The sequence below is a fragment of the Sorex araneus genome, chromosome 2 (genome assembly GCF_027595985.1).
Source record: "Sorex araneus isolate mSorAra2 chromosome 2, mSorAra2.pri, whole genome shotgun sequence".
Lineage (NCBI taxonomy): Eukaryota > Metazoa > Chordata > Mammalia > Eulipotyphla > Soricidae > Sorex > Sorex araneus.
Window position 1 is genome coordinate 246188410 of NC_073303.1, and position 21225 is coordinate 246209634.

Consider the following 21225-nt stretch of genomic DNA (forward strand, 5'->3'; position numbering starts at 1 on the left):
GCACTCAGGAGTTACCCCTGGCGGTGCTCGGGGGACCCTATGGGATGCTGGGAATCAAACCCGGGTCGGCCGCATGCAAAGCAAATGCCCTACCTGCTGTGCTATCACTCCAGCTCCTTATTTTATTTTATTTTGCTTTTTCGGTCACACCCGGCGATGCACAGGGGTTACTCCTGGCTCTGCACTCAGGAATTACTCCTGGCGGTGCTAAGGGGACCATATGGGGTGCTGGAAATCGAACCTGGGTCAGCCGCATACAAGGCAAATGCCCTCCCCGCTGTGCTATTGCTCCAGCCCCTCCTTATTTTATTCTTTTGTTTCTGTTCTTTGGGCCACACCCATGAGTCATGCTCAAGGCTCACCCCTGGCAGTGCTGGGGATCCGTATGAAGTGCCCAGGATCAAACCTGGGCCGGCCGCATGCAAGGCCAGCACATTAGCTCCTGCCCACCTGGACATTTATTTATCCAGGAATGGGAGTTTGAGGGGGCCACACCTGGTGGTGCTCAGGACTTACTCATGGCTCTGTGCTCAGGTGAGATCACTCCTAGCAGGCTTGAGGGACCGAATATGGTGTCAGGAGTCACACCCAGTAAACACCTTACCAGCGGTACTATCACTCTGGTGTATTTTCGATATATTTTGTGTGTGGGGGTGGGGGGGTGGGGGATCATACTCCATGGTGAGGAGTATGATCACTCTCTGATCAGTGTTTGGGGGTTGACAGGGCTCAAACTTGGGACTCCCATTTGCAATGGTTGTGCCCAGCCCTTAGAACTTTCTCGGATCCTGGAGGCATATTTTAGGTGACTTCCTCCAGCTCAAAAATCGAATAAAGGGAGAGGGGAGGGCACTTACCTTGCACACTGCCAACCCAGGATCCATCCCTGGCACGCTCATAGGGTCCCCCATGCCCCGCCAGGAATAATCCTTGAGCGCAGAGCCAGGAGTAAGCCGTGAGCATTGCTGGGGGTGGCCCCCAAGCCAAAAATAAAATAAATCTGCACCCTGGAGATGGTGAGAGGGCAAGGGGGTGTGGTCGGGAGGGTGCAGAGATCAGGACGGAGAAGTGACCAAAAATGGCAGTCGAGTGAAACAGCCAGCTCTGGGTTCAAATCTCGGGTTCGGAGCGGGAAGCCCTTCTGGGTCTCCTCCATGAGAGGCTTCTCTAGCAGGGACCAAGGTGCTCCAGCCCGCGGAGCCTCGGACGGGACTACATTTCCCAGCATGCCGTGCTGGAGGTCATGTGACCAGACTCGACTAATGAGCTTACAACAGAAACCTGAGGCACCTATTAGTGCTCGGCCAGGCAACGGGAGGAGGGGGCCCGGGGCTTACCCGGCATCATCCTCCTTGGGGACCACAATCTCCACGCTGCATGTGGGCTCCACCTGCACCGTGATCTGCTGCAAGTCCTCATCCGCGTGCACTTCCTCCTGGGGCCTGGCAGCAACAGGAGCCATGCCTGTTTCCCTCCTCACCCACTTCCATCCCACAGAAACACAGGGCCGACTTCCAATGCTGGAGTGTGGGGCTGGGGGCCTCCCAGAGGTGCCGTCTCTGGGCACCCCACCTCCTCCAAAGCCCTGAGCTGGACCCTGGGCTTTCCTGCCCAGCAAGGGAAGGGCAGAGAGGGCACCGCGGCTATGCCAGAAGGAAAGGGGGACACAAGGTCATATATGTACAGGCTCGGACACTCACAGCTATCTTTGAAAAGAGACAAAAGTCGGTGCCAGGGACTGTCCCAGGGAGGAGAATGGGCTGGGCACAGGAGGCATTTCACTACCTTTCCTTTCTCAATTAGTATAATGGTGTTTGTGGGCCAAACCCTGCAACGTGGGGACCATGCAGTGCCAGGGATGGAACTTGAGTCTCCTGCATGCAAAGCATACACTCTGGCCCTCGGGGACATTTCCTGGGCCCTCACTACTTCCCCTTTTATGGCATTCAGAACAGAGAGGGAGTGAGGGAGGAAGGCGGTAAAGGGAGGAAAGGAAGGAGGGAAGGAAGAAGGGAGGGGAGGAAGAAAAGTGAAAGAAGGAAGAAAGGAGGGAGTAAGGAAGAAAGGAGGGAATGAAGGAGGTGAGCAAGCATGCAGGCACGCAGAGGAAATGGGGGGATCCTGGTGCGGGAGAGCAACTCAGAATGACTGAGATTCTGTGCGGTTCTCAAGCTAGTTCTTGAGCCTTGAGCTGGGGAACCCGAATCGGGGCCCAGGGGAAAGGGGGAGAGTCTCTGGGTGGGGGCGGCAGGGGGAGGGCTGTGCAGCGAGGTACCAGAGTCTCATCTCACCGGCCATCCTGTCCTGAGGACTGTGTGCGGCGCCTGCAAAGACCACAGATGGGACAGGTGGGACAAGTGAGGGCGCCTGCCTGGGCTCGCCCCTGGGGCTACCCCTCTAACACACTCCTGCCACCCTGATTGGTCTCCCCCTTCCATCACCCCCAACCTGATTGGTCCCCAAACAGTCCGCTCATCCTGATTGGTCCCTTTCCAACACCCCGCCCATCCTGATTGCACCACGCCCCCAATACCCTACTGGCCCTGATTGGCTCCCCCTCATTGCCTGCCCACAGAACTGGCCCCGCCTCCCACAAACCACGCCCCTCTCCCAGGGCAGGTCCAGAAGTGTCTAGGCTTACCGGTACCGTGGCTGCTCTGAAGTCTCGGAGGGCGAGCGTTCGGGGATGGACAGGGACGTGGAGGACAGGGTGGTGGCGATGGAGGCAGTGGTGGCCTCCTCAAAGGAGGGCGGAGTGCAGGGCAAGAGGTCGGGCCGGCCTGTGAAAGGGGGCAGTAGACTCTGGAGGGAGCCTGGCCCCCAAGGAGCCCCGAGAGCCTCTGGGCCACCCTCACCCGCGTTTCTCCCACCAGCAGCTTTCAGAGGTAGAGCTACACTGGCAGCTTCCCAGCCCTGAGCCCAGCACACCCGCACCAGCAACCCATGCTCCATCCCCTGGACCACCCCATCTGCTGAGTGCCACAGGGTGTGGCCGTCACCCAAAGAATCAGAATCAGAACCAATCACATTTCCTGGTCCATGGGAACCCTCCCTTCTGTCTGCTCCCCGCTTCCCTCCTCCTCCCTCTGCCCCAGGTCCTTTGCCCAACCTTCACGTGTGCTAACATCCCAATGTCTCTCTCTCGAAACTTGGATGGTTTTCTGGGTCATGCCTGCAGTGCTCAGGGCTTATTCCTGATTCTGAGCTCAGGGATCACTCCTGGTGGGGTGAAGGGGATCTTATGCCATCCTGGGTATGGAATCCAGGTTGGCCGTGTGCCACACCCCACAGTGGAGAGCTATGTAGATGGAACCTGTTCCCTCTCACGTCTCCCTACTCCCCTGCCTGCAACATTGGAGCTGGAAGTTTCCAGAACTTCCGGTGGATTCCTCTCCCCCCAGTGCCTTATCCTCAAGGTCGCCTCTCTGGTGTGTGTGGGGGTGACTGTGACCCGGGTCCCTCTAGATGGACTCCTGCTGTTTCTCAATGCCCTCCTATCCTGGCGTCCCCCTCCCCACCTCCCTCCCCCCCATCCCTCACCTTCATCCTCCAGCGTGGGGTAGCTGCGAGCCCCCCGCAGGTCATAGGGGGCTTCCTCACGCTCGCTGGGGATCTGGCTGGCCGAGAAGGCGGCGGTGGGCCCCAGGGGCTTCACGGCCAGCAGGGCAGCCCGCCCTTTCTTGGAGGGGGACGACTTGAGGGCTGTGGAGGGAGAGGGGCGCTGAGGCGGGGGTCCTGCCTGCTGCCCTGCACCCCCTGCTGCCCACCTCCAGCCTGGATGAGGAGGGGCGCTGTGAGGATTCCCACCCTGCACACCCTCTCAGGGGTCCCCCAGAGATGGGCCAAGGCCTGGGGGAGCAGCAAAAGCTGCATTTGTTGGGCCTGGAGTGATAGCACAGCGGGTCGAGCATTTGCCTTGCATGTGGTCGACCCGGGTTCGAATCCCAGCATCCCATATGGTCCCTTGAGCACCGCCAGGGATAATTCCTGAGTGCATGAGCCAGGAATGACTCCTGTGCATTGCCAGGTGTGACCCAAAAAGCAAAAAAATAAAATAAAATAAAGCTGCATTTGTTTTGTTTTGTTTGAGGGCCACACCCGGTGTTGCTCTGGGCCTGTCTCAGTGCTCAGGGATCACTCCAGGTGGTGCTTGAGGGACCACAGGGAATGCTGGGGGTTGGACCTGGGCCAGCCTTGTGCAAGGCAAGTACCTCCCTGTTGGACAGCGGCTTTCAGACAGGGGGACGGGAGTGGGGTGCGCGTGGCCAGGAGCAAGATTCTTTTCTGCCCCCAGGGTCAGAAGGCCCGAGAACCCCCACAGAGCCCTCTGCCCCCTGCTCTCCCCACTACTCTTGGGACCCTCCCGAGTGCCTGGAAGATTCTGGAATAGGTCAAGCAGACATGAGCCTGGACATTGGGGTTCCTGGTGATTATACTCAGGACCAGTAACTGGGCACGGGCTGCAAGTTGGAAACCTGAAAACCGACTTCAAGAAGTGCCCTGACTTATTTGATTTTGGGGGGTGTGGGGGGCAGGGACAGGCCCCCCAAGGCTGGCCTCCCGGGGCCCCGTGCTCACAGGAGTTCTTCCGGAACACGGTGTTACTCATGAACTTGAAGAAGCGCTCCGCGTAGAAGCTGGGTCGGTGCACGGAGACCGTGTCCTGGGGAGGGAAGGGGATGTGAGTGCCAGGGCCCAGCAGGACCCCCTGACCTTGGGTAGGTCAAGTCCGGACGTGGCCCAAGGCCCTGGGAGTGGATGGGCGCAGCGGGCTGAGAGCCTGAGGTGCTTTACTTATTTACAGTACCGAGTACCCAAGCACCTAGCAGTGCTCGGGGCGACTCCCAGCTCTGCTGCAGGACATGTGGGTCAGGGTCCCCCCGCAGAGGTGCTCAAGGGACCACATGGTGACAGGGATGGTACCTGGGCCTTAAGCATGCGAAGGCTGCCCAGACCTCAGGCCCACCTGATCCCGAAACTTTTTTTTGTTTGTTTTTGTGGCCATACTCAGTGCTCAGGGCGGCTGGCTCCTGGCTCTGCACTCAGGGATCACTCCTGGTGGGGCTCAGGGACCCTATAGCGTACCAGGGATTGAACCCAGGTCAGCTGTGTGCAAGGCAAGTGTCCTCCCCACTGTCCTCTTACCCAGGTCCCTACACTTTTTCCAATCTGAGAAGTTCCAGGGCTGTCCCCCGTGAGCCAGTGCCCGAGACCCCTGCAGTTGGCACGTTTCCAGAATGTTCTTTGCTGCGCTGATCCCTGACTTTCCCAGTCCCACTGTTTTTGGGAATCCTTCCAGGTCTGCTCAAGGGAAGGAGGAAGTCCCTGATTCTAGGAAGCCTTCCGGTACCCCCTAACCCCAGCCAGGCCCCCTGGATAGTTGAGTATCCTGTTTAGTCCCAGACCACTGCCCCCCCCCCCGCCGCCCTCCAGACTGGCTGCACTGTTAGTCCCTGGCCCGGGGAGGTGGTCATATGGGGGCTGCACTCAGCCATCGAGTGAATAAGCAAATGAACAAATGCACCAATGAACAAGTAGCAAGTGAATAAATGAGTGAGCTGACAAGTGAATGAATGAGCAAATGAACCAATGAACCAATGAATAGGTAACAAGTGAACTAATGAATGAGTGCCCAAACAAGGGAAAGAATGGACAAGTGAAAGAAGGGGCAAATGAACAAATGAACCAATGAACAGGTAGCTAGTGAACGAATGAACGAGTGAGCACGAGTGAAGGAATGAACATGTGAGTGAATGAGCAAATGAACACACGAACACATGAAACAACAAACAGGTGAATGAACTAACGAGTGGGTGAATAAAGCAATGAATGTGTGAAGGAATGAATGGCCTCACCCCATCGTGCACGAGAGCCTTCCAGGTATGCTCGAGCTTCTTGATGAACCTGCGAGGAGAGGGACACCCCGCCGTCAGCCACGTCCTCAGGGCACATGTGGCAGGCACCCTGGCCTAGAGCGACAACTTAGACTTGGCTCAGGGGTCACGCCTAGTGGTGTTCAGGGGAACCCTATGGGGTACCAGGGGCCAAACTAGGCCCACCGTGTGCAAGGTAAGTGCCTTCCCCATTGTACTATCACTCCATCCCCTCCTGGCTCTTTGTTTTGTTTTGGGGGGGCTGTTCCCGGCAGGTGGTCAGACTTGCTCCCGTGGTTGCCTGGGGGGACCATGCGGTACCAAAGTTCAAAACTGGGGCTCCCACATGTGAAGTATGGGCTTATTCCTCCGAGCCATTTCCCTTCTTCCTTCCCCTTTGACCCCCCCAACCTGTGCACTAGCTACTGCTCCCCTCACTGTGGTTCTGGGGGATGTAGGGGGGTTTGGGCACCTTCCCCTGGAAGACAGAGAAGCTGGCTCCTCCCAGAGCCCCCTTCCTCTCTGCGGGAGTGTCCAGCACCACAGCCACCTCCTCCAGGCAGCCTTCCACATGACCCATCTGCAAGGGGAAAGGCACATGGGCCTTTAGGACAGCCCCACCCTGGGATGAGCGCGTGGTGGTCAGCCTAGCTCTTGGACCCCACTCCAAGCCGGGTGCGTGTTGTGTGAAGGGGAGTCTCTGTAGAGAGCCCCGCTTGCTATCCCCAAAACTGCCACATGTACTCTGAGCAGAGATGGCAGGTGCTAGTGCAGAAAAACAGCACGTGGGGGCTGCCTGACAGCGGAGCTTGGGTACCAAGAACCTCCCCCACCCCAGAAAGCCCAAGGTCAGGCGGTTTCCTGGAAACTCGGGTCCCTGTTCCCCAGCTCCCACCCTGACTGGACTATGGAGAAAGAACATTTGGGGGAGGGGGCTGGGCGCCCCCTGGTGGTGCTCCGGAGCATGGGGCCATCAGGGTAGACCTGGACTGGGGCCCTCTGGGGCCCTCTGAGCTCCCTGTTCTCCACTAGGGAGATGCCTAGTGCCTGGGACTGGACTGCTGGGAGAGTGACGGGGAAGCTCCATACCGGGCCCTCCCGCCTGGGTCCAGGCAGCAGGGTCACTGGAGTGGCCCCGGTGCCCGGAGCCCGCAAGGACTCTAGAATGAGCACCAAGTGTGGACTCCCGGGGTTCCAGGTCTAAGACTCGCGCTGGTCCACGAGGGCAACACACGGGAGCCTCTGGGTAAGGCAGAAGCCGGGCTAGCAGGTGAGCCGGGCTGCGTGCACCTGTAAGACCACAGGATGCCTGGGTGGGGCAGGGGGCGGGGCAAGGGCAGGACAGACCTATAGAATTGCATGATGTCTGTGGGGGCGGGGCAAGAGCGGGACAGACCTATAGGGCTGTAGAATAAGTTTGCGGGGGGGGGGGGGGGGGGTGGGGGAGTGGGCAGGAGTGGGGGCGATGTACCTGTAGGACTGCAGGATGTCTATGATGCCGATATGCAGCAGCAGGCGCTCCCCGCGGCCATTCACAGCAGGAATTCCACCCATCCTGCAGAAAACCTGAAGTCAGGACCCAGCCTCTGGGGCACAACAGGTGGGCAAGTAGTTGCGCGCGCCCGCGTGCGTGCCGCACACACGGCAGAAGCCAGAGCCTCCAGTCTGCTCTGGGACACAGGGGAAAGGGAGGAGCAGGGTCCTGAAGGAGCTGAAACTCCCTGAAGGTGGGGTGTTCAATTTGGTGGGGGGCCACAGCTTTCCCATCTCAGATCACATTGAGGTACCCAAGGGTCCCCAATATGCGGGGGGGGAGGGTGTGAAACACGCAGGCAAGTGCGCACACACACACGCACACATACACTCCAGCACACGCAGGCCTGCACACATGATGCACACACACATGCACCCATGCATACTCACAGGCTGACACACGCACACGGGGCTCATTACACACATGAATTCACAAGCCCACACACAGTACATGTACATACTGATCTACCTACACACATGCATTCACAGGTCACCCACACACTTACACACAGGTACATGCAGAAAGATCTACACACATATACACAGCCCACATGCATGCACACATGGGTCCACATGTGCACATATGCCCACACATGCACAAGTAAACCCACACACATATACACATGTATGAACAAATGCCTGCACACATGCACAGAAGTCTACATGCAGAGGCCCACACAAATGCCCAGACAGGTCCACACACATGCACACAGATCAGGCCACATATATACACACAGACTTCTACACATGTACACAGGTACGTGTGGGTTCACACATAAGCACACATAGGTCCACATACATGCAGATACCTGGAGCATGCACAGAAGCTCAATGACATGCGTATGCACGTGCATGTTTGCACAAACATGGTTATGTACATGGAGAACATGTACACACACACTTGCACACGCAACACAAGGCACAGGACTCACACGGACACAGGTGCACATACACACTCTACGCAAGCTCCCTGGGGCTGGTCTGGGGAGTTAGTGATGCGGGGAGGGTGGGAAGCAGCCCCGGCAGAGACCCTCACGCCCCACCCCAGCATGGTTGGCCCTGGTCACTGCACACCTGCCCACTGAGCTTACCTGTCACACCCCGCAGGGGCCCCGTGCAGACCCTACAAACACCAAGATACTCTGAGGATGGGGGTCTGCATGGGGCCTGGGCACGGGCTGCACTTCCACCTCATCCCCACCCCAGTGACCCTTGGCCTCCCATGGGTGTCCTGGTGCCCGGCTCCAGCACTGCCCACGCGTGTCCTTGGGATGGCTGCCCTGTCCCGTCTGGCCCCCCACAGTCTCCAGCTGGAGCTAGTGGGGATGCCCCATGCTGTGGCCCATGTCTGGGGTCACCCGTGATCCCGAGAGACTTAGGGAGCTCCTAGATTTGACGGGGCGGGGGTGGTGTCAAGATGCGGCTCAGCCCTCACAGTGTCCAGCACGATGCTCAGCGTGACTCGGGTCTGATGGCCACCAGGGGAGGGGGCGGGGTGAGGGGAGGGAAAGCACATGGGCTGCCCCTGGGTGGCCACCTGCCCTTCCGCTCTGGGAAGCTGACCTGTGTCCCTGGCAGGAGAGGTCCCCCAGCCCCACCCCCGCACCCTGGAGCCCAGGGCAGGGGCCTGCGGATGGGATGGGAATCGCTGGCCTGATCTGGACACTGCAGAGCTGCGCACGCCCAGAGGAGCGTCCGGTGCTGCGGGAGGGGCGGGGCGGGACGGGAAGGGCCGCCACCTACGTGTCGTCCGTCTCGATGGCCTCGCCGCGCGCCGCGCCGCCCTGGATGGACTCCATGGCCGTGGAGTAGAGCGCCTTCTGGCCCAGCGGCCGCTTCTCGTCGGCGGCGCTGTGCGCGCCCTCGGCCTGCCGCTCCCGCTCCTGCTGGTCCATGTTGTGCACGCCCAGCAGGAGGCTGTAGTCCATGATCTTGAAGCTCTCCAGCACCTGCGGGCAGGCGGGCAGGGGCTGGCGGGCAGGCTACGGTCGTGGCCCCGCCCACAACCACAGCCACGCCCACTGGGACATGCCCACCAAGATGATCCGCCCCACCCAAACCACGCCCACTCGGGACCACGCCCACCAGGGTCCCTGATGAGAGTTGTGGGTCCTTTCAGAAGTCTCCTTGGATCCCATCATGCCTTCTAAAGGGGCAGCCAGCCAGCTGGCCAGGAAGTCTGGGGCCACAGACAATGCTTGGTCCCGCCCCTGCAGTGGAGTCAGGTGCTTGAAACCCACTCCCAAACTCCCAGGACCTTCAGGTGTCTGGGCGGATTCTGGGGGCTTTGGAGAAATTTTGCAAAGGGGGCTGCGGCCGGGGAAGATGGGAAAGCGGGGAACGTCAGGGAGAAAAAGGGCCCTAGCAGGCAGGCACCCCTAACCAGAACCTCTCTGTTGTCGTTTTTCTTTCGGGGGGGGGGGAGTGGGGGAGGTGCACGCCAGGCTGTGTTGGGAGCTTACTCCAGGGACTACACGGATCTCCAGGCGCGTGCAAGGCAAGCGCCCTACCTGATGTACTTGCTCAACTGCCCTGGTTGTCATTTGTTTTCTTTTTTTTTCTAAGTTTTTGGGCAACACCCGGAGATGCTCAGGGGTTACTCCTGGCTCTGTGCTCAGGGAACCATATGGGATGCCGGGGACCGAACCCGGGTCGGCTGCATGCAAGGCAATCGCCCGACCTGCTGTACTACCGCTCTGGCCACCCAGTACTTTCTTTTTGTTTTGGGGCCACATCCCATGGTGCTCAAGGCTTACATCTGGCTCTGCACTCAGGGATCAGTCCTGCAGGGCTATGGGACCATTATGTGGTGCCAGGAATCAAACCCGGGTCGACCCCATGCAAGGCAAGGGTCCTACCCACTGTACTATCTCTTTGGTCCTCTGTTGCCACTTCTATGAGATTTTTTTTTGGAGGGGAGGGGAACGGGGGGACTCACACCTCCAATACTAAGGAATCACTCTGGACCGGGCTCGAGAGGCTGATGGGGTGCCGAGCATGGAACTCGGGTCAGCTGCGTGCAACACCTGTGCCCTCCCCACGGTCCCATCTCCCCAGAGTCCTGCTGTCATTTCTAGAGGGTGGGAGGGTGGGGTGTCCCGGGGGGATGGCCTCGCCCGTGGACGAGGGTAGGGCAGAGGGTCCCTGCCGTGCCCCCCACCCGCGCCTCACCAGGCAGTCCCTCTGCAGTGTCTTGACGAGCGCCGAGAAGGTGTCGGCGTCCAGCAGCAGCCCCTCGGGCATGTCCTGCATGAAGTCCAGGTCCTTGTACGTGGGGATGCTCTTCTCCTTCTCCTTCTTGCTGGCCCGCCGCTTATACGTGGAGCCCTTGAGGTCGAACTTGAGGTGCATCTTGACCACGCGGGGCAGGATGTTGTTCATGACCACCACGCGGATGTTCTTGCCCCCCGACTGCACGCAGTAGAGCCCGTAGAACTTGGGGAGCAGCGTCCGGGGGTTCTGGTTGAGGTTCTGGGAGGTTGGGGCGGGGAAGGCGTATGAGTGGGGAGCGACACCTGTGTGGTGCCGGGGACAGTCCCTCCAGTGCAGATGCGCTGGCCCTCAGGTCTCAGGGAACAGCCCCCCTCGCTCAGCACTGCCACTGCGCCTGGGTGACTCAGCCCAGCGCTAAGGCTGTCTTCCCACAGAGAACACCACGGGGTGAGCCCACAAGGTCAGGGCCTGGCGTCCTGCAGGTCCCACTCGGCCCCTCTGGGGACCCTGGGAACAGGGGGCGGGGGGGCCAATTTCAGGGACCCAAGGGGGACATGAGGGAGGTCTGGCCCCGAAGTGTGGCCAGTTGACAGTCAGGATGAAGATGGTTTGCACCGTTAAAGGGCTGAGATAAAAGAGAAAAGGGGCTGGAGATAAGGATCCACTAATGGGGCAGGAGCAGGAGACCCCCGACCTACCCCCCCCGCCCCCCGCGCGCTGGCGCTGGGTAGGACCCCGGTACCACCCAGCCCCTCTGAGCAGTCTGGAGCAACCTCCGAGCACAGAGCGAGCTAGCAGGAGAGTGCACAGGGGCGGATGGGATACAGGGAAAAGGCCACAAAATTGCCATCTCAGAGTCCCTGAGTGGGGTTTCCGTGGCTGCCCCGCTGCGCCTTCCTGAGCGGGGTGGGGGAGACAGATGGGGGCGCCCGGAGCTCCCAGTATGCCCTGCCTGGATCCTAACGCTCGCAGGGTACACAGTTCTATCTGGGCAGACAAGCACGAGGCAGATACCAGCCCCCCACCCCGAGGCGCTAAAGGGATGGGCCCATCTCCTCTGGGCACACCTGGGCGGGGGGCAGTTGGGGGCACGGTCTGAGGCTCCCCTCCCAGCGCTGCTCGGGGGCGGCAGTAGGTCACCGCTCAGTGGAAAGTGTCCCCGGCAGCCGGGCTCCCGCGAGGCACCAGCTGGCACCCGGCCCCTCCTCCCCCTCGTACTGAGTCACGCACGATTTCAGGAACTCACGACTCCAACTCTGAGGTGTGAGGGGGTGTGGGGGACCAGAGCAGGCAGGCAGGGCTGGTGATGCGCCACCCCCACATTCTGGGTGGATGCTGCTCCGCCCCCCCTCCCTGGGATGGCCTCCAGGGGTCCGGCCCGCAGGCGCGGGGCACCAGGTGTATGGGGACTGCTGCCCCTCCCTTGGCCCCGTTCCCGGAGCGAACAGTCCAGGCCTGGGATATGCGTGAACCCAGAACTCAGGGAGCCTGCCCATGGCAGGGACAGCCGCTGAGCTGGAAGGCTGCCCGGGAAGGAAAGTCCCAGCCTATGTGTAGTCCTGTAGCTCGCCAGAAAGGTGGGGAGAAGGAAGCTCCCAGGCCCAGAGTTACTGGCTGGTGCCGGGACCCTGCACGGAAGCCCCGCCCACCACCAAGACGCTGGAGTGGTGGGGCCAGAAGGAAGCCACACCCCTTCATCGACATTGGATCACTGGAAGGGGCAACTACCCAATGTCTCATTGGGTAGCTGGAGGGGCAGGAGAGAAGCCCTGCCTACCACCTAGTAGCTGGAGGGGTGGGGCCAGAAGGAAGCCACACCCCTTAGGCGCCACTGGGTGCGGAGCAAGGGGAAGGAAGCCACACCCTGGGGGGTGGGGTGAAGAAAGAAGGAAGTCACACCTTCTCATTGGGCAGCAGGAAGAGAAGCCCCGCCCACCAGCTAGTAGTGGAGAGGGTGGTGGTCAGGAAGCCACCCCCTTTCCTCCACGCTGGGTATTTGGAGGGGGCAAGAAGGAAGCCACACCTTCTTTTTTTTTTTTTTTGCTCTTTTTGGGTCACACCCGGCGATACTCAGGGGTTACTCCTGGCTCTGCACTCAGGAATCACCCCTGGCGGTGCTCAGGGGACCATATGGGATGCTGGGAATCGAACCCGGGTCGACCGCGTGCAAGGCAAACGCCCTACCCGCTGTGCTATTGCTCCAGCCCCCGGAAGCCACACCTTCTTATTAGGTAGCTGGAGGGGCAGGAGAGAAGCCCTGCCCACCACCTAGTAGCTGGAGGGGTGGGGCAAGAAGGAAGCCACACCCCTTAGGAGCCATTGGGTGGCTGGAGGGGGGGTGGAGCAAGAAGGAAGTCACACCTTCTCATTGGGTAGCAGGAAAAGCCCCCGCCCATCAGCTTGTAGCTGGAGAGGATAGACAGGAAGCCACACCCCTTCGCCAATGGTGGGTAGCTGGAGGGGTGGGGCCAGAAGGAAGCCACACCCCTTAGGAGCAAGGAGGGGGCGGAGCAAGGGGGAAGGAAGCCAGACCTTCATGGGGTAGCTGGAGGGGCTGGGTTGGGGGAAGCCCCGCCCCCTACCATGTAGTATCCCGGAAGCAGCTTCTGCAGGAACTCTGCCTCCTTGTGCATCACGGTCTTGATGATGAACTCGTCGTCGCTCGTGACATAGAAGAGGGAGCCACTGGCGCCCGGGTTGGACAGCTCGATCAGGGGCTCGTTGCACAGCGAGTACTGAAAGAAGCAGGGCCGGAAGGTAAGCAGCTGACGGGGCGCTAACAGCCCCAGCCCCCCAGATGGTGGAGAACGCTGGAGGTCACTGGTTCCCTGCGGTGTCCAGTCAGCAGCGGGCTGATGCCCCTGGGCAGGGTGCAGAGGCCGGCCCAGGCGGCATCTTTCCAGCCTGACTGAGAATCCAGTGCCCCGGGCACTGCTCCTGAATTCACCCTGAAGCCACCCATGTCCTGGGGCTCCAGGCCCCTGGGTCAGCTCTCTTCCAGGGCTCCTGGTCCTGTCCAACTCTAGCCCCTGCTCCCGGCCAGTGCCCTTCTCTGCTAGGATGGGTGAGGAGCACTGGACGCCGGGTTGTGGGCAGAAGTGGCTGGCTGTGTCCAGGGTGGTAGGAACTAGAACTCTCCATCTGGGCGGGCGCCTGAGCCACAGGACAGCGGGGAGGGCATTTGCCTCGCATGCAGCCAACTCCTGTTTGATTCCTGGCAACCCACAGGGCCTCCCGAGCACTGACAGGCGCGATCCCTGAGCACAGAGCCAGGAGTGAGCCCTCAGCGCAGCGCTGGGTGTGGCCCCAATAAAGAACAACAAAAAAATAGCATCTGGAGCTTTGCACCTGGGGGCTGGACCCTGGTTGGCATCGGGGCACCCAGGCAGCATAACCCCCCCCAACTTACAGCCTGACGCAGGCAGGACCTGACTAGTGGCCAGAAGCCCCTCCTGGACCCCCTGGAGTCACAGGGCGAGGGAGGGGAGCCCAGGGGCTGGGTTCCAGACCCAGTGGGGTTGGCAAGGCTGGAGGACAGGGGCAGATGGGCAGGGTCACAGGGCACCCACAGTGGACAGGGCCACCCGGGCACAGGAGCAGGGCAGGAGGGGACTGTGAGGTACGGGGGGCCCAGGGGGGCCGAGGGGCTCCAGGGGAGCCTCTGGAAGCATTGCAGGAGCCTGGGGTGCTGGCTGAGGACACCCCGGGGGTAGGGGGAGATCAAGAGCACCGAGTGCTGTGAGCCCAACGGGAGAGGCTGTGGGGGTGGACCCGGTCCAGCAGCTGGCTCGGGCCGGGCCCAGGTGGCAGCGGTCCAGCATGACCATCTGTCTCCGCTTCGCCCACAGCTGACACAGGTGCACAGCAGGCCAGCCCGCCCCCTCCCCGAAGCCCCCAAGCAGGGGCGGGCATGTCCAGGGCCAGAGCCTCTGCAAGCTTCCGCCCCGACAGCCGGCAGGTGTGGCCGGGCACAAGGAAAAGCCAGGTGGGGGCTTCTCAGTCTGGCGGGGGTGGGGGCGGGGGGATTTCTCTCTCCTGTTTCTTTCTGGTCTGGGGGCCACACCTGGCCGTGCTCGGGGCCGACCCCCGGCTCTGCACTCAGGGGACCAAGGGGACGCTGAGGTAGAACCCGAGTAAGCCGGGTGCACGACCAACACCCTCCCCACCGTCTCTCGCTCCAGCCTGGCACGTGGATTTCTGCGCCAGGTGACGCATCCCCAGAACGCCGCGCCTCCTGCCCCTCCCCCCGCAGACGCTCACTCAGGAAACAGCCTCAGCTCCCGCGGTCCTGCTGAGGGCTGCGGGCGCATGGGGGGAGGAGGGTCCCTGCCCGCCCTCCCCGATTTCAGAGGACACAGAGACGGGCCTGGAGCGGCAGCAGACTGACAGGAAGGACGGAGACGGGCACAGGGTGGGGTTGGGGCGGCGCCCACCAGGCTGCACTGCCATGACCCAGTGGGACGGGGCATGGCTGCATGTCAGAGCCTCTGAAGAGCGGGGCTGGGGGGGGTCTGCTCACACCCCCAGTGGCACAGCCCGGACACTGCAAGGGGTGCTTGCTCCCAGAGGGAGGGGGACGCCATGTCCGGCCTCGCAGGACAAGAGCCCTGCCTGGTGCCCCTTCCCCCCGAGCAGACAGACGCCATCTCCTCATGGGCCCAGTGGGACTCCCCAGACCTCTCCGCTGGGGGCGTGGGGTGCACAGGACGGGAAATCTGGGGGGAGGGCTTTGTATGCTTTGGGGGAGGGGCCACCCCGGTGGTGCTCGGGGCTGAGCCTGGCTCTGCACGCAGGGGTCACTCCTGGCGGGTCTCACCCCCCAGGGGATGCCGGGGATGGAACCCAGGCTGGGCTCGTGCAAGACCAGCGCCCTCCCCACTCCTGTCGCTCAGTCCTGAGGTGGGGGGGGAGCCGGGGGGGGGTCCCTCCAGCTGTCACAGAGGAGTGGAGGTGACGACCCAGCTGTCCCTGGCGGGCAGCCCGTGGGCCCCACTAGGCAAAATCCTGGGGTGTCAGCAGCGGTCCTGGTGCAGTGCCAGACCCTGGTGACAGGGGCCCTGGTCCCTGTAGCAGTGGCTGCACCCAGCACCTGAAACAACCTGCTCCCAACACCCGGCCGAGGGCAGGAGTGACAGGCCGGCGGGAAGGGCACTTGCCTTGTACGCAGCCAGCCCGGGTTCAATCCCCAGCGGCCAAGAGGGGCCCCCGAGCCCCACCAGCAGAGACCCCTGAGCACAGAAACTCTCTGTGCTCCAGAGCCCCCCGCTCCGGGACCCTGCCTGGAGACCACGGCGTGGCAGCGTCCCCCGCCGGCCGCACTCACCAGGTAATCGTCGGGCCTGATGCCGAAGAGCTCCCGGAAGTAGCGGAAGGCCACGGGCGCGTAGGTCTTGAACCTGAAGTCCTGGAAGTGGTGGGCAGGGGTGAGGTTGCTGCCCTCGCTGCGGAGGAAGGAGCAGAGGGGGGCTCCGGTGAAGGGCGCGGCTCTGTGGGTCGCCGGGCGCCACCCCTGGCCCCGGCCCCGGCCCCAGCCCCGGGGGGCCTGGACCCCAGAGTCTCCGGAGCGCTGTGGGTGCAGTTGGGAGGGCACCGGCCCGGCCTTCGCATCTCTGAGCCCCGCCAGGGGTGATCCCTGAGCACCGCGGGGTGGGGCCCCCCTCAAAAAAAAAAAAGTCAAAGTCCAGAGCAAACCGGGGCTAGGAACAACAGGGCCACGGGAATCGCGGACACTCGCAGGCAGGGCACCTTCGCCAGGGGCCGGTGGCCTCAGGCCGGGAGTGGTCAGGTGACCGTGCTCAGCCAATGGGCGACGGCTGCGTGCGGCAGGACTCGGAGGAGGCTGCGCGCGCGGAGGCCTGGGGGCCCCCTGCCCGGCCCCTGAAGCGCCCCGCAATACACCCTCCTCCCCGCTCACAGCAGTGCCGGGGGTCCGTGGCGGAGGGGCCGGGTACCTGGGGAAGAAGATGCTCTCCACGACGTAGAAGTCCTGCATGAGCACGTCCCGCTCAGGCTTGGAGCTCAGGTTGCCCACCGTGTAGCCAATGCCCAGCTGGATGGCCCCCTTCAGCGTGGAGGAGGTGGTCTGCAGAGGGGGGGCGGGGGCCCAGCACATCAGAGCCACGCCCCTACACCCGGAAATGGAGAGGTGCCGACCCCTGCCCCAGGCGATGACCCCTATACCCTAAGGGAGAGAATCTGACCCCCAAGACCCTCCAGGGTGGGCGTCACGGGGCTGGAAACGTCCAGAACATGTTCCTCTCTCCCTCCCTCCCCAGACGCGAAGTAATAGGAGAACAGGAGGCAGATGGAATATTCTGGAATTGACTGCACACTTCCCACCCGGCTCTAGACGCAAGTGTCACACGTGTGTGCGAGTGCCCTGGTGTGGGGGGGGAAGGGGCAGGAGGAGGTGCCAGCCCCTGGCTCGGCACAGCTTCCCACCGAGAGGGGAGGGGCCAGCGGCAGGGGTGGGGGTTGACCAGCCCGCCCTCCCCCCCAGACTCCCACTGTGGCCTCCAGCAAGGGGGCCTCGACCTCAGGGGACCCCATAAGGCAGCCTGGGGGCTAAGAGGAACCTTTTTGTACGTGGTTTCCCCCGACGCGTCCACGCCCCGGTGACCCAGCTTCTTGCCGTGGCCAGGGCCCGGCTGGCCCGTCATTGGAGGGGTCTGCAGAGGAGGGAACAGGAAGCAGCACATGTCAGGGCAGACTGTTCTAGAAACCCGGGGAGAAAGGGGCTTACACGTGCATGCACCGCAGTGGCCCACAGTTGCACGGGCCAGGGAGGGTCAGTGCTGATTGGGGGATGGTTGCGGGTACCTTGTTAGCTCTGCTTACGTAAGGGCTGGCGGAAGGGGGGAGTGGTTCAAGCCCTATCCCTGGCCTCCAAGCATTTGATGCCAGGAGCCCCCGCTTTCTGCGACAGCCACAGAGGACTCTGGGGACCCCCGCTGGGCTGGAACAGGGCTGGGCGCTCTAAAGAGCACGCTGGGTGGGTGATGATGGAAGCGAGCTCAAGGCCCAGGCAGGCACCCCTCTCATCCGAGAGACCTGGGGGGGCTCCCGCTGTGGGCATGCCAACGCCCCCTTTCAGGGAAAAACCCCTGCGCACGCCGGAAAGCCCCCTGCCCAGCTCCCGGCGTTCTGCGCACTGGCCACCAGGGGGCGCGCCCGCCCCAGGAACCGCCTCCACCTCCGCCCTCTGCAGGGGCTCCCCTAACAGCCCTCTAGCTGGGTCCCCCTTCCCTTGTCCCCGCCCCAGACCCGAGTCTCCAGCAGCACGCCCTACGCCCCTGAGCGACCCCTCGGGGAAGACCCCAGCAGGGCCAAGGATCCTTCGTTGGCCTGTCGGGAGCACTGCGGCTGTGGCACAGAGACAGCAGGGCGCCACCCAGGGCCACACAGCGGAGCGCGGGGATGGGGACCGGGGGCACAATCCTGGTGCTTCCCAGATTTCTGATTCAGAGGCAGGTGGGGGACAGCGGACCCTCGAACACTCACCTCCATAGAGGCCGGCTTCTTCTGAGACAAACCTGAAGGGAGAAAAGAGCGAGGTTGGGGCTGGAACGATAGCACAGCGGGGAGGGCGTTTGCCTTGCACTTGGCCGACCCGGGTTTGATTCCCAGCATCCCATAGGGTCCCCTGAGCACCACCAGGAGTAATTCCTGAGTGCAAAGCCAGGAGTAACCCCTGAGCATCGCCGGGTGTGACCCAAAAAGCAAAAAAATATATTAAAAAAAGGAAAAAAAAAAAGAGCGAGGTCAGGCGGGAGGGGAGGCTGGGCGCTGCCCCCGTCACACCTGCTCTAGACCTCCCGGAAGGGAGAGGCAGGGGGCCCGGCGGCTCCCCGAGACAGACAGGCTGGATGCCGGGGCTCGCGAGGTGCCTTCCATTCCCCTCTGAGGCCGGGGTTCGACCAGGAGGGTCCGGAGGGGCAGGGGCTGCCCCTGCACGGGAAGCGAGGGTGGGCCGTGGACGTGCAGGCCGGCGCCGGGGGCGGCAGGGAGGCTGCCTGGCCCAGGACAGGGACCCAGGGGATGCGAGCTTAGCTTGGGCCACACCCGGTGGTGCTCAGGGCTGACTCTTGGCTCTGACTCGGGGATCACTCCTGGCAGGGCTCAGGGGCCCTACGGGGTGCCGGGATCGAACCCGGGTCACCGCGTGCACTACCTCTCCAGCCCCCGTTCGGGGCCAGTTTGCAGCAGGAGACTGGGGGCGCGCACTGGCAGAGAGGCGAGGTGCCGAGAGAGGCCAGGAGCAGGGAGTGAGGGTCTGGCGGGGTGGGCTGCCAGGTGCGCAGGGGCTCGCGGGCGCCCCCTGGCGGCCGCCGCCGAGACCGCACCGAGCGGGCCCCCGCGCGGGGGTGTGGGGGGGGGGGGTGAGGGAGGCCGGCGGGCTTCCTGGGGGCGGAGTGAGGCCCGGCAAGGAGGGTGACTCAGGGTTTGACTCAGCGAGGATGGAGCTGGGCCGGCCGTGGGGAAGGGGAGCGAGCGAGGGGGAGAGGCGGCCCGGCCCCGCGGGGCGGGGTGGGGTGCACGGGCACGCGGGGAGGGGCGGTCGGAGCCGAGGCTGTGGGCATCGCCGGGGTGCAGACGGGGCGCCCCTGGGAGGGGTGAGGTGGGCGGTACAAGCACGGGGGGGGGGCACCTGCTGAAAGGCCAGGGGAGAATCTTCTGGAAGCTGGCAGATCCCCTCCATGCACCCACCCGCAGCAGTGCTGCATGTGCCAGGACCCCAGGCGGGGAAACTGAGGCTGCGGCCCGGGCGGCCCCTCCCAGGCCAGGGCGCGGCGGCCGGCGGCTGCGGAAGGGCCAGGCGCTGACACCGACTTTCCCTGGCCGAACAATTCAGCGCGCCGGGGTGCGGGAAGGAAGAGGGCAGGAAGGGGCGGGGCGCGGCAGAACCTTCTGGACAGTTAGTCCAGAGGCCCCCCGCCCGCCCTGCCGCCCCCTCCTCAGGGTCCCCCCATCTGCTCCCTGGGCACCTGGTCCTGCCCTCCACACCCCCGGGCTCTGCTGCCGCACCCCTTACCACCAGGGATTCCTTCTAGAACCTTCTGCAACCCCCTCACTGCCAGGAATTCCTTCTAGAAATAACCTCCTGCTGCTGCACACACACACAGCTCTCCCCGCCAGGGATTCCTTCTGGAACCTTCTGGTGTTGCACCCCCACAGCCGCCACGTACCCACCACCAGGAACTCCTTCTAGAACCCTTTCCCCCTTCTAGAACCTTCTGCTATGGCACACGCGCGTGCACACACACACACACACACACACCACCACCACCACCACCACTTTTCCTTCACAATTCCTTCTAGAATCTTCTCCATCTGCCCAGGGTGCCTGCTGCTCCCAGCAGGCTGTTCCAGGGGAGAGCAGCAGCTCACGTCGGGGGCGCAGGGGTGGCCGGGACAGGACCTCCCCCGGCCAGGCTGTGGCCAGTCAGCCCCACTTCCCCACTGTCCTGTTGCTCGAGCGGGCGCCAGCAACGTCTCCACTGTGACTTGTGGTTATTTGGCACATGAACCTGCTGCGGGGAGCTTGCCGGGCGCTGCCGCGCGGGCGGGAGACCCGGCAGCCGGCCGGGCCCTCGAGAGGGGCAAGGCACAGCCAGGCCCCAGCAAACACTCTGCCGGCAGGCGAAGGCAGGCTGGCCAGAGACAGAGGGCGCATCAGAGCACTGCACACGCGCTCCACTGCCCCCACCCCAGCCCGTGGCCAGCCAACCGCCCTTGCATCCCACAGATGACACCAGAGGGCGCCCTGTCCTTACTTCTGCCGCCTCCTCAGGTGACCCAGTCTTCCTCCCTGCACCCCAGGGCCCTGCAGGATACGAGGCCACTCACCCTGCGCCAGCCCCACAGGTCTCCTTCTGCTTCCTCCCAGCTGCCCCAGGGCCTTTGCACCAGCAGAGGCTTCCAGCTGCCCCAGGGCCTTTGCACAAGCAGAGGCTCCCAGCTGCTCCAGGACCTTTGTTCTAGCAGGGGCTCCCAGCTGCCCCAGGGCCTTTGCACTAGCAGGGGCTCCCAGCTGCCTCAGGACCTTTGCCCTAGCAGGGGCTTCGAGCTGCCCCAGGACCTTTGCATTAGCAGAGGTTCCCAGCTGCCCCAAAGCCTTTGCAGCAACAGTGGCTCCTGGATCTTCTCCCACAGCAGTCCCTGCCTCTGAGCCGATTCCACCTGTATCAGTCCAACCCAACACCCAGTGCTTCCGTGGGGGCCAGGCCTCCCTGACCTCCCGAGCAGAGAGAGGGCCCCGTCAGCCGGGGTAAACTGAGGTGCAGAGGTCCTGAGGCTCCAGCAATCGCACCTCAAGTGCTCATGGGCAGGAGATCTGCCCCGCAGGCTGCTGGCCATGGGCATGCAGGGGGAGGGGGCGCTGGGCGCTCCTGGCTGCGCTCAGGGATGAGAGACCCCCAGGACCCACCTCGGGCTCGGGACGGCCCAGGCCACCAGTTCCGGGCAGGGGGAGCGGTGGGGGCGGGGCCCGCACACCGGGAAGGCGGAGCCTGTGGGTGCAGCCGCCTCCCGGGTGACCTGCGGCCTGGTGCCCTCGACCCACTTCCCCACTGGGGACAGGACCGCCAGGGCAGGGGCGGGGTGGGGG

General features: G+C 63.0%; 1 protein-coding gene across 3 annotated transcripts in view; it reads right to left on the reverse strand.

Moving 5' to 3' along the window:
- Positions 1 to 21225, reverse strand: part of PIP5K1C (phosphatidylinositol-4-phosphate 5-kinase type 1 gamma) — a 39411-nt gene that overhangs the window by 6704 nt on the left and 11482 nt on the right. For all 3 annotated transcript variants that reach the window (XR_008628428.1, XM_055124973.1, XM_055124972.1), the window contains exons 2-15: positions 18120 to 18151; positions 17195 to 17287; positions 16571 to 16701; positions 15943 to 16060; positions 13202 to 13354; positions 10578 to 10877; positions 9150 to 9355; positions 7345 to 7428; positions 5856 to 5904; positions 4579 to 4663; positions 3541 to 3702; positions 2642 to 2780; positions 2292 to 2324; positions 1338 to 1442 (exon numbers count right to left, since the gene is read on the reverse strand). Coding sequence is in view for 2 of the 3 variants with exons in the window: in XM_055124973.1 (XP_054980948.1) it covers positions 1338 to 1442; positions 2292 to 2324; positions 2642 to 2780; positions 3541 to 3702; positions 4579 to 4663; positions 5856 to 5904; positions 7345 to 7428; positions 9150 to 9355; positions 10578 to 10877; positions 13202 to 13354; positions 15943 to 16060; positions 16571 to 16701; positions 17195 to 17287; positions 18120 to 18151 (1690 nt within the window). In the remaining variant the exon portion in view is untranslated. The remainder of the gene's footprint in view (positions 1 to 1337; positions 1443 to 2291; positions 2325 to 2641; positions 2781 to 3540; positions 3703 to 4578; positions 4664 to 5855; positions 5905 to 7344; positions 7429 to 9149; positions 9356 to 10577; positions 10878 to 13201; positions 13355 to 15942; positions 16061 to 16570; positions 16702 to 17194; positions 17288 to 18119; positions 18152 to 21225) is intronic.